The 12,902-nt window shown below is 40.1% G+C and overlaps 1 protein-coding gene across 5 annotated transcripts in view; it reads left to right on the top strand.

The window, feature by feature from the left end:
- Window positions 1-12,902, top strand: part of KDM3A (lysine demethylase 3A) — a 50,132-nt gene that overhangs the window by 368 nt on the left and 36,862 nt on the right. For 4 of the 5 annotated variants that reach the window (XM_023618770.2, XM_023618771.2, XM_070236210.1 and 1 more), the window contains exons 2-5: window positions 532-747; window positions 8,040-8,195; window positions 9,419-9,529; window positions 12,654-12,756. In XM_023618770.2, the coding sequence (XP_023474538.1) occupies window positions 562-747; window positions 8,040-8,195; window positions 9,419-9,529; window positions 12,654-12,756 (556 nt within the window). In that variant the 5' untranslated portion in view covers window positions 532-561. Of the gene's footprint in view, window positions 1-142; window positions 207-531; window positions 748-8,039; window positions 8,196-9,418; window positions 9,530-12,653; window positions 12,757-12,902 lie in introns of those variants that run through there. The other variant, XM_070236208.1, reaches the window with a different exon arrangement.

Here is a 12,902-nt window from a genome sequence, read left to right as displayed (position 1 = left end):
GCCGAGTCCGCGGCCCCGCCGCCCCCGTGTCGCGGCGCAGGCCAGGGCGAGGGGCGCCCGGGGGTCGGCGGCCGGGAAGCGGGGTGTCGGGGCGGGGCGGCGGGGCAAGTGCGGAACCGCGGGCTCGCCCCTCCCGCGGGGCCGCCCGGGGCGGGGAACCGGCCGCCTGGGACGGGCCCTCTGCATCGGGCCTTTTCTTTTCCGGGGTGAGGGCGAACACTTTCAAATCCACTTAAGCCACAAATAATTCTCCCCTCACTCCCGCTGCGATTCGGTTTCAGGTTTTGGAAAAGCGAAACTTGGGAGGGCGAGGGTCACGCGGCGCCGGGGCCCGTGTTTGCGGTGGGGGAGGGCTCGGGGGTGGGGAGGGCGCGGGGGTAGAGCTCGGGTGCAGGGTCCTCTCTTGCTCCGGCCGCCGCTTGGGGTCCGGTGCCCGGCGCGGGGTTAGGACCGCTCGCTCCGCCGCCGCCTCGCTGGCCGGCCCCCTCCCGCCGGCCGCCCCCGTTGCATTTTGTTTTTGTGTTTTTGCAGGGAGGAGCCCTTCCTGCAGGCGTGGAAACCATGGTGCTCACGCTCGGAGAAAGTTGGCCAGTATTGGTGGGGAAGCGATTCCTCAGCGTGTCCGCAGCCGACGGCAGCGACGGCGGCCACGACAGCTGGGACGTGGAGCGCGTCGCCGAGTGGCCCTGGCTCTCCGGGACCATCCGAGCCGTCTCCCACCCCGACGTTACCAAGAAGGATCTGAAGGTAAACCTGGCTCCCGGGCCTCGGCGGTCGCACGTTTCGTAGTTACCTTGGTAACGAGACAGCCTGCGCCCACCTCCCCTTTTCTGCAAAGGGCGACCAGAAAGTTGGCATCTGATCTGAAGGCGCGGAGAGCTAGACCTGGAAAGTCTTTGAAATGGTCGTGTGGAACCGAGGTGTGCTTGGCCTAGAGTTGCCTGTGTGTAATAATGGACTTTGGGTTGGTTGTTCAGACACGCTTCGTTATTGCCCGCGATGTGCCCCTTTAGGGCTGTATGATTATTTCTCCGAGGGCGAAGTGTTGTTGTTCACATTAAGTTGGACAAGTGGGTGACGTTTGGAATCCGTGAGAATCGAGGGCTAGTGCTGGGAAGTGCTTTCAGTTGGTTTTTTGGTGTGCTCCTTTTAATTTCTTCACCCAACTCAAACTTTCAGGCTTGTTAGAAATGAAGTGGGAGTGTAGAGGGAGGAGCTTAGCTCTGTTCCGCATATTAGGGTGGGTATTTGTCCGTATATGGTAGGTCAGGGCAGGAGTGGGTTCCTGGTTGTCTATGATGGCTCTATGGGCGGGTGTGGGATCTGACCATATTTGGAGGGATGGGGTGGAGCTGCCCCTTATATGGTGTGTTGGAGGAATGGCTTCGAAATATTCCACCTGGGTGTTTGGGCGGAGGGAGAGAAATGGGAACAAGTGCGGCCAGTGATTTTTAATCAGAATGACACTCAGAACCTTTTTTTAGTTAGATCTTTTCAAATAGAGATGAATTCTGATTGTCCTCCCTAATGGAAGTATTGGTGTGAAGGGATTGTCTGAGAACAACCAGTGAGGAAGCCATTGTACCAACAAAGACTCCTTTGTGCAAAAATAACTGAAAAGAGGTCCCTAACAAAGACTCCCGAAGTGATGATAACTTGAAGGACGCTTGTCAAAACAGAAGAGATTTCCACCCTGGCTAGTGGATGGGTTTCAGTATCTTCACTTGGTCATCGTCTTTGCTTTTTCTTGAAAACTGTGCTCAAATAAGGGAAGCAAGTTTTAGCATTGGCAGTTGAATATGTGGTGATTTCTGAAACGCTGTTCATTTGAATACTTTCAAGGTGACGATGCTTGCCCAAACCAGTATTAGTCTTCAAAGCGTTGTGGGAAAAGGATGTATGGTTATTTTTTAAAAAGCTTCCACAGTGTGCCTTGTCTTCATGTTGAATAGGAGGAGTGACCATTGAGCACTTAACCACATGTCAGGCATGCTGAGCGCTTCACAGCCATGATCTTATTTAATCCTGACAGCAGTTCTTTGGGAATAGGTACTAATTTTGCCCCACTTTATAGTAAAAAATACTGGGGCTGGGGGAGATTAAGTATGTTGCCTAAGGTCACACATCTGGGAATTGGCATAGCCTATGTTCTGACCCAGAAAATTTTGATTCCTGAACCCACCCTCTTAACCATCATGCTCCCTGATCAAGGGCTGTGCTACAAAAGGACTTCTGTCATACACAGTGAGGTTTGGTTTTTCTCCTCTCCTTGGTTTTTCACTGCTCCTAGCAAACTAGGTCTTGATGTTTATAGAAAGAAGTGTGGCGCAGAGATGGCCAACCTATTTCTTTTAGGTTTATAACCTTTCTCCATAAAATTGGCTTTGTGTAGTAGTTCTCAATCATAGTTGTTGTGGTTTATTTCACCTGCCAAATAAAATTTTCTCTAGTGCATTTGTTTTTATCTGATTTGAATGGAAACAAGATTAGATTTAAGCTTTACAGTCTTTGGCTCTTTCGCAGATGATGAGAGACTAGCTGTTCCCTTCCTGAACAGTAATTGAGGACCTATTGAGTTGGGAAGGCAATCTAGGAGGTCATTTATGTGTATTCTTTTTAATCTCCACATCTTCTCCATCTCCACCCTTTGAGGTGGTAGTATCTTTCTTTTCTGAATGAGAAAATACATTTAGGAAAAGAAGTCTTGTCCAGACTTGCATAATTACTTACTAAGTGATGGAAGGAGGATTTGAATCTAGGTTTGGCTGTGTGTCTTTTCCACTGCACTAAAGTACCTCAGCTGGAGACAACAGGGAATTTTAATTCAAGAGCGATTTTGACTATATTGGATTTTTGCTTTACCTGCAGACTTCACAATTCTGCCCTCATGTCAGGTGTAAATCTACTCAATTTCTTTGTTCTACTCATGATTTATGACTACATTCCTTAGTGGAGTAGCAGATGAAGTAATTGGCTTAAGTTTAGGGGTATGTTGTATTAGCAAAAACATAGAACTTTAAAACACCAGAAAAGAATTATGCTTGGTGAGATGCAGACAGGAACTAAGAAACTGAGACCATACTGACACCTGGGCTTAGGGGTATTGAGTTTTTGGGGTGAGGTGGGACTGATGGCTGAGATGAATATGAATGAATAAAATTCAAATAGTGTGCAGCCTTTTTAGTATTAGTAGAAGTACAAGTCTGTCTAGACTGATTTGCTTAGATGAGGATGATTTACTGAGGCCAAGGCTTAACTTTGTTTCACCTAGAGAAAGACTTTGTAACAGAGTCAATTACTGGGATACAATATGTCGAGTAGCAGATTACAAAGAAGTTAGGGTGAAGATGTTACAATGATTAAATGCTTATTATGTGGCAAATTTTTATTTAATCCTCACAAATACCCTAGATGGTAAACCACATTTTTTAATGTTAGAAATTGAGGCTTAAAGAAATTAAATAGCTTGCCCAAGTTTGTCTCCAGATCTTAAACACTCAGCTTTAATTTTATGTAGAGTGATGTTAGAAGACTTTATTTGGCTGGACTCTGTATCCTCAGCACCCAGAACACTGCTTGGCATGTAGTGCTTGCTAAAATATTTGAATGAATAGATGAAGGAATCATAAAATTATTACGTCTGCACTGAAAAGTAGTTTAGAAATAATCTACCAATGGAGCAGTGGCCTTCTCTTTATCTGGAACAACAACAGATCTTAATTAGGTGTGGTTATAACGACCTCTTTAACCTCATTTTTATCCTACTCTTTGAATTTGAGTGTGAGGAAAGTTGCTTCCTAACTAGCTTTGTTTATTATGCCTGCTGGGAATGCCTTCCTTCTGCAATTTGGCTGTCTAGGTTTTTCCCTACTTTTGAACCTACCTTTTGCTTGAGTCTTCTGCCTCTTTTTAGTCCTTAGGGATGTCCTTAGCAGAAGTGTAGTACTTGCCATCTATGTGTACCATTTCCTGCTATTAAAGCCATTTTTGGCAATTCGGTTCCTTTACCAATGTCTAGTTTTTTGTCCTTGCATACAGTTGGAATGTTGGTGAATTCTGCTGCCAGTCAAATCATGTAAAATGAGAAACGCCTAGCACAATGTTATAAAAACTATTTATGCCCTATAATTGAATGGTAGACTCTGGGATTTTAGACATTTATTTAGGTGTAAGAAGATATAAGTAGAAGCATAATGAATTAATTTTCTAATTTGTGGAGTGGTGAAATAAGTAGTATTCTTTGTTGTCGTGCTGGGTGTAGAATAGATATGTTGTTAAAAAGTTCCTAACTAAAAACCATGCTATCTGGTAAGTGCTTACTTTTAAACTTAGAAACATTTTACTTAGCCTTTCTGCTGGCTTTCATAATCATTTACTCAGGTGAGATTAGTGTATGCTAAGAGGGGGTGGTTTTGAGATTAGCTTGATATAATACTAATTCATACGTCGTAAAGAGGTTTTCTGTTGGGAAGAAATTAGCTTGAAATAATTAATTTGAAATATCCAATATCTGGTCAAGATATTTGATAGGCTAATAACATATGCGTTTACAAAATGCCCTGTTGAAAGAATAGCAAATTTGGAAATTATAGGTAGTGAATCATAATTAATAGGCCTCTTTTTGGTCTTTGGAGTCAGACAGCATGAATAGCATTTCCTTTGTGGGCCATGGAGGGAAGAATAGAATTTGGAATGAGAACTACAGTTATGGGTCACTTAATGACAGGGATGCATACGCTCTGAGAAATGCATTATTAGGCAATTTTATCCTTGTGCGAACATCATAGAGTGTGCTTACACAAATCTAGATGGTATAGCCTACTACACATCTAGGCTGTGTGGTACTAATCTTATGGGACCACCATTGTATATACAGTGTGTCGTTGACTGAAACGTCTTTATGCGGCGCATGACTAGTTATATCTGTTAGCTTCCAGGAACTTCGTCAAGTCACTTTAGTTCCTCCTGAATTTGAATTCTTATTGGCATGTCTTTTTATAGAAATTTCTGCAGAAGGCGCTTTTTTGAGGAGAGGGGTGCCCTTGTATATAGAACCTCAGGTGTCAAGGTACAAATGAAAGACATACATGATTTTGATAGGGAATTTTTGAGAGAATTTTGAAGAAAGCTCACAACTTGTTGGTGTCATTATATTTTTTAAAAAGTCATCTTTTTTCAAACCAAAGTTAATGTGAATTTTTGACTAACACGACCTAGTACTCCAAAGTTATAAACTGAATTGTTATTATCATTATTTTTTGGTGAGGAAGATTATCCTTGAGCTAACATCCGTTGCCAATCTTCGTCTTTTTTTGTTTGAGAAAGATTAGCCCTGAGCTAATATCTGTGCCAGTCATCTTCTGTTTTGTATGTGGGATGCCTCCACAGCATGGCTGATGAATAGGTCCGCACCAGGGATCTGAACCTGTGGACCCAGGCCACTGAAGCAGAATGCGTGGAACTTTAACCTCTTGGCAGTGGGTCTGGCCCCAGACTAAATTATTTTTAAGGAGCTAAACTTAATTTTCACATCACTCAAAAATTGGAATATAAAGAGGGAGGCTGTCTAAATTTTGTTTTATGGTTGATCATAAGCTTTATAGATAGTGATCTGATAAGAATTGTGATGTTGCTTAAATTTTGTAAAGCCACTTAAGATCTTAATCCTTTACCTTTTTTTGCTGAATAGATGTTAGATAATCATGTTGAAGACCCTCTCTCCCCGACTCCTAACTAAAGAAGTTTGATATCCTGAGGAAGTAAGATTTGAATTACCATGGGGGTCTTAAAACTACCTAGTCTCCTTGCCAGATACTTTATATACATTGTCTTTAAAATCTACTTTATAATTCAGTGAGTGGTAGGTGTTAAGTACTTTCCTTTTGAAGCTAGCAAAGCAAGATTCAGAGAGCTTAGATTTAAACAGGGATTCTTAACCTGGGGTGTGGGTTAATTGGTTTCTATTGTAATTCTATGTATTTTATTTTATGTGTCAGAAGTTGTTCTAAGAAAACTTCAACATAGCTGGGATTCAAACCCAGGTTTCTTTGATTCTGAAGTTCATATATGCTCGTTCCTCTTATACAACATTGATGGGAAAACTCTGTGATCTAAAGCCAGCTTGGGTTTGAGGTTGATGTGATGTAGGGCAGAAAGATTAGCCAGTTTAGGGGAGAGAGATAACAGAGGACCTGGATTCTCTGGCTAGGGAAACAGAAAGGAAGATGGGCAGTCTCTGAACAGCCCTGTGAGGGACCATTTGGTTGGTTGTAGTGATGGATATAGAACATGGAGAGAGTTCACGGGGTCTTGTCATATAGTAAGTGTTCACATATTTATACAGAAGATATGCGGGTTCTCTGGGGAAATTGCCTGGGAAGTTAGGGAGGCACATTTTGTTTTTAGGAGAGAAGGGTAGAGTAGGTCTTAAATTTCATTGATAATCGTAAAACTGGAGAGGTTTGGGGTTGGGGCTAGTGGTGTATCAGTTCCTCCCTGCTAGATGGATGAGAGAAACAGAAGGTAAGAATCCAATTCAGAAAGAAATTTATTCACTCAACAAGTATTTGAGTACTGACTGGGGACTGGCTACCAGTGAAATACAATGGTAAGTAAAAGCAGACACAGACTTTGACCTATTAGCATTTATAATATGTCAATCAGTTAACTGCAAATAAATAGTTCAAAATGTGGATAAGTGCTAGGAAGGAAAAGTACAGGGCTTTGAGTGCAGTTAGCAAGGGGACCTCTCTTGGAAGAGACTGAGTCTCTTTGGTAAGGGAAATCTTTGAAGCAAGTCTTTTTGAATTGGGTTCTGATGGATGAATGGGAGTTAACTAAACTTTTTTTTTTAGTTAACAGTTGAAAAGGGAGATATGATTGTCTATGAAACTATGAACAATGTTGATAGATTTGTTAACTAATTCTTTGAAACCAAAAATGAGAGGCCTCTTTAGTAAGAGAAGGAGTTTTATTTATTTTTCTGAAGTATAGTTGACATACGATATATTAATTTCAAGTATACAGCATAGTGATTCAACATATACATAAGAGGAGGAATTTTAAATTAAATAAAAATAGTGATTTTTACATCACATATTGTATGTAGGCAGTTTATTGTATATCAGTTAAAATACAAAAAAACTTAAAAATATTTAGAATAAAATAAGAGGTAGCATGTTCATAAAGGTTTAAAGAAGCTGGGGTGTTTTGGTGCATTTATCTGACTTTTAAGGTTTTATGAACAATTCTTCTGGGTCACTGTCAGAGACCCACTTTTGGACTGAATTCTTTTTTTATGTCTTAAAATATTTATACAAATTGTAAGTTTTAACTTTAAGGTGAAAAGATATTTTGCAGGTCAGAAGCAGAAAACTTCACAATTACTTGGAAAATGATATTTCAAAGGTAGCTTAACTTTTATATAAGAGGCTAGAGGTAGTTTTGGAAAACTCTAGGGTCGTTTATCAGTAGCTTGTTTCTGTATTTACCAAAGTAGTCTCCAGACTCTCTCCCAGTTTATTCAATTCAAAGGGTTGTGAGGCTGTGCTAATAGGCTTTGTGCTAAGTCCTACTGATACCAGAGGAATTCAAAAGCAAGTGGTGGATTGTATTGATGGGGAGTCATCTTAAGCCCACAGACCATGTCAACATAGAATTACAATACCTGCAATAAGTACTTCTTCTGGGTTTCAGATTTCTGTCTCAGTTCTCAAAGCTCTGATGTCTAATTAACGTATGTAAAAACCTTCTACATGGGGGTTCTTTGATTTATGGGCTTCCCAGAAGTTACTTTGGGAGCAGACACTGGCCCTCAATGCTCTTGACGTCTGCTTCCCAAGGTGGTTTGGGACCTAAAGCTTGATCCACATCTGGTTAGTTTATTGTGGGCTGTGAAGGGAAATAAGAGAGCAGGAAAGGGGGACAGTACATCCAGATAACAAGATTTGAATAGAATAATAAAGATGTAATTCAACTTGGGCATTTTTCATTTTTACTTTTGTTAATCTACTGTTTCTTCCCCCATTCTGTTTGTCTAGGTGTGTGTGGAGTTTGATGGGGAATCTTGGAGGAAGAGAAGATGGATAGAAGTCTACAGCCTTCTAAGGAGAGCGTTTTTAGTAGAGCATAACTTGGTTTTAGCTGAACGAAAATCTCCTGAAATTTCTGAACGAATTGTTCAGTTGCCTGCCATAGTGAGTAAAACTTGGGATTATTGAACTCATGAGAAAAGGGTATTTCATCCACTATGAGTGAAACCAGGGGAATATATATGTATGTAATGCCTATATTTGGTCCTCTAGAAAATAATGGTAAGATAAATGACAATGTGGAAGAGTCAGAAGAGCACCCAGCATATTCTGTCAGCCCTGCCAGGAGCTCACTGACTCTGGGCCCTAGACTTTCTTGGGCCTCAGTTTCTTCACTTGAAAAATAGGGATGGAGATAATGTGGGGAATGTGTAGGTCAGAGGTCTGAACCCAGCAGACGTATACAGATATACAGATCTGTTTGGTTTGATCCTTACAGTGTTTTAAGAAAATTTGAATTAGTTGTCTACTTTAACAAATGTAGAGAGTATACCTCAAAATCTAAATTTCCAGTTTCTCCTAAACAGAACTGCAAGTTATGGCAACACTGGAGTCTTGTAGCAGTTCTCTATTGCAACAATAGGCTGCAGCTGAATGGTAGCTGTTGCCTGGCCCTGTAAGGGTTTCCTGTCTTAGTCTCATGATCTCTGAGCTTTCCTCTGGTTCATAATATTCTTTGGCTCTAAAGATACTGGCAGTCGATACATGATTGTGTCATTTCCACATGGTAAGTCTGGTGCAGTTAGAGAAAAGTCATCACCATGCCTGGAGAGGACAGTTCAGGCTTTATGAGACATGAGCTGGGCTTGAAGGAGGGTGGGCTAGATTTGGATAGTTGGAAAGGCTGGGAGGATGATTGAAAGGCTGATGAGATTATGAAGGGTCTTGCATGCTGTGTTAACAAAGTGAAGATTTTTCCTGTGGGTAAGAAGAGCTGCTGGAGGGTTTTGAGTGATGTAGAATTTTGGTTAGAGTTGTATTTTGCTTTTTGTATTTCTTTCCCTGAACTATTAAGAATTTGCTAAAAAACATGGCCCTCCCTACCTAGAAAAATGTACAAACACAATTCTTTGCATAAATTTTAGGGAAGCCATGCATCTGTGGACTTGACTCCCAAATGTGTATCTAGTTTAAATTATTCATTTTAAATAAACATTGTGTGATCTTGTTGTGGTTGCATAAAGAGTTGTTATTGAGATACTTGGGAGTAAATAAAAAACTAATGACTTTATCTCTTTGTGTGTGTGTGGAAAATTGCTAGGCCCGTTTTTCAGAATTATGCTGACAGCAGTTGTGATGCTAAAACATTTTCTTTTCTTTTGTTTTAGATGTACAAATCTCTGTTGGACAAAGCTGGTTTGGGATCCATAACTTCTATTCGCTTTCTAGGAGATCAACAAAGAGTATTTCTCTCTAAAGACCTTTTGAAGCCTATACAGGTAAAACATAGAAACAAACCCTAAAAATAGAAATATAAACTCTTTTAACATAAGAACTAAAATATTGATGTTGATTGCTCTATTTCAGATATCTAAGAGAGAAAAGAACCCATCCTACGAGCATTTAGTTGTTAGACATCATCCTTCAGTGTTAGCCATTGGGTTGGTTCTGTCCATTTGGGCTTGGAAGGACGAAGTTGATGGGGTGTGTGTATGGAAATATCTAGGTGATGATAAAATAATTTTTAAAAGATTGACTGTCATTCATATATATATATATATATACACACACACACAAATATGTCTGTATACATTACTCATGGATTCTATATTTGTGAATTTGCCTACTTACCAAAATATTTAACACCCACATCAAAACTTTAGTGCTTTTACAGTCATTTGCAGACATGTGCAGAGTGGTGAGAAATTTGAGTTGCCTGACACATGTTCCCAGCGGAGGTCAAGGGAACATTCTGCCTTCTTATTTCATCTCTCATTCTGTAAACAAGTATCCTTTTTGAGGCCTCTTTAGTGCCGAATTTTTCTACTTTTCATTGGTGATTTCACTGTTTAAAATGGCCCCCAAGGGTAGTCCTGAAGTGCTGTCTAGTGTTCCCAAGTGCAAGAAGGCTGTGATGTGTCTTAGAAGGAAAATATATGTGTTAGATGAGCTTCATTCAGCTAGGAGTTATAGTGCGGTTGGCTAGAGTTCAGAGTTAATGCAACAATGTATACTAAGTGTGTCTTTTGACAGAACCAGACATAAGAGATTATGTATTGACTGGTTGATGAAAATGTTGTGACCAGAAGCTAAAGGGACCTAACCCTATCTTTCCCCTAGGGGCATGGCTCAATATTCACTAATAGTGTTTGTGGCGACTTAACAGAGCATAACTACCATGAATAATGAGAATCGTGTGTGTGGGTGTGGGTGTGTATATATGTATCTATCTGTGTGTTCTTTCCAATTAGCTTGCAAAACTCCTGCTTTTTTCTTCACAACATTTATTAGACTCCTGGGTCTTACTCATATGTGATTTTTTTTTTATTATTATGAAAATATTGGGAGGGAGGGGAAGAACACACAGATTTATCTCCGCACATCACTACCTTGGGAATAATGTTGGTCTTATAATAACATTCATCTTTTAGATGTCATTTATGAAGCTTAATAATCCCCTTTACCTATTTCTGTTTTGTGACCTGACTTGTTTCTGTGGCCTTTAAAAGAATTAAACCAGTTTATTTTCAAAAGGCAGTTTAGGGCTAATAATCATACCTGTTGCTGGGCCTGTATTGCAAAACCCAAAGTACTGGCTTTTTCTCTACTCAAGTTTCACTTTTACTTCCATATTCTGAAAGTGAGTGTAAAAATGGTTCACTCTGAACCTTATTTTATAATGTTTAAGTAAATAGAACAGAGGAGGATGCTTTTACTTAAGTTAATTTTAGATACAAGTTACTGTCATGTCAGATAAGGCATCTTGGTATTTTTCCTGCCTTAAAAGGAATAATGACCTGCTCTTAAGGACCTAGGGACATACTGGAGGGTCTCTGGATATCTTGCTTTACTGAGTGATAGAGTAGTTTTTACTTAGCATTGTTTTCTGGACAATTCTCTTTTACATCTTTCATGCATCCAAGCTTTTGAGTTAAAGTAGAACTCATAATTTTGTTTCTTGAGATTGAAAAAGAAAAATCCAGATGAGTAGGTTTTTATTTGTTCTCAGGGAGATCCACTGTGAGCTATCAGTGTGAATGTTATTAATATACTATTGAGGGAGACTGATGTGTGCTCTTGACTTTGGCTAGTGATATTAGTGGTCAAAGTTTAGTGCTTCAGGTCATTCTCTTTAGGTATGGATGATCACATTAGGCTTCTACTGTATGAAACTCTGTTTTAGGGGTTGTGATTATTGCAGTAGGATGCCTTCCCTAAATAATGCACAGAGCACCTTAAGATCATTTGGCATGTGCAAAAGTTAGAACTGAAACTTAAAGTCTGCCTCTTGGATTGAATTTGGCTCAGTTATCTGTGGGTCGGAAAAAAGACAAAGTATCCAGGTCAACTGTCTGGCACTTTGGTTGAGCCCTAACAGTCTCCTAGGCAGAGCAGAATTATTTAAGAGCCCTTTGTGGCTCTCCACTTTAAGTTTTATCTTATAGTAGGAATTGGAGAATACATTTCAATTTTTTGGAATTGCGGTAGCCTGAGGAAAAAACCCAACAAACCCACGCATGGCTCATCCTGGTAATTAATGTTGAGCCCTTATGAAAACCCCAGGTTAAGTCTAATGTTACCTGGCTTAAGAAATTCACTTTCTCATCGCGGCCTCTAAAAGACTAGTTATCCTTCCCAATGGGAGAAATGGATGAGTTATTTTTGGCTAGTATGCATCCATTTCACAGTGGCAGGAAAGCATGAAGGCCTGACATTGGAAGGGCTTCCGTGCTATATAGTTTGGGTTTGGCAGGTTGTTCGTATTGATAGTTTCTGTATATATTTATCATAACTGAGTGTACGCACAAAGCCAGAAGACTATGAAATAGTGCCAAAAATGGAGCTGCTGCCAAGAATTGAGTGTTTTAAAAGTGGCTTGCTGAAGACTTAGGCTATTCATTCAGATTTTGTTATTATTCCCCCATCCCCCTTTACCATTTGTAAAGAAGAGTGCATTTGGAATTCTAGCTAGGTTAAATGAATCTGTATGAAGCAACAGTTTCAGTGAATTGACACTATGGATCTGTGTGTCTTTTGCCCCTTGGATTTAGATCTGTGATTTCCCTAATCCCTAGTGTTTGGCATGCGTTGACCAGCTAGTTTGTGTGCTTATTTATGTTTCCCATAGCCAAATTTATATCATATTTAAAATTATGCTTTGAGCCACTCTTGGTATTTGTTATACTGTTGGTTTGGGGTGACTTCGCTTCAGTCTGCCTTATATCTGTAATCGTTTGGTTTCTTATTATTTGGCCTCTTCAGTTCATTGGAGTTGTAATGGTCTCGTGCCATCAAATGGCTAATTGACACTCTTTTACCCACTCTGATTAAACTGATTGAAATATCCACTGGAATTTAAACAACTCTTGTTACCTTAAAATGTCATGATTTTCCATTTTTCAGGACGTAAACAGTCTTCGACTTTCCCTTATGGATAATCAAAATGTCAGTAAAGAATTTCAAGCTTTGATTGTGAAACATTTGGATGAAAGCCATCTTTTACAAGGTATGTGATTATGTTAGTGATAGTTCATGAGTTGACCAGTGATTAGCTTTTAAGAACCTACGTTTTAGCCTTTCTTACTGGTTCTCTCATTAAAATGTCTAAGTTTTTAGAAATTTCTCTGCTGCTTTCCCCATGCAACTAGATGA

Source organism: Equus caballus, chromosome 15 (assembly GCF_041296265.1).
Source record: "Equus caballus isolate H_3958 breed thoroughbred chromosome 15, TB-T2T, whole genome shotgun sequence".
Taxonomy (NCBI): Eukaryota; Metazoa; Chordata; class Mammalia; order Perissodactyla; family Equidae; genus Equus; species Equus caballus.
This window is presented reverse-complemented; position numbering and strand designations above follow the sequence as displayed.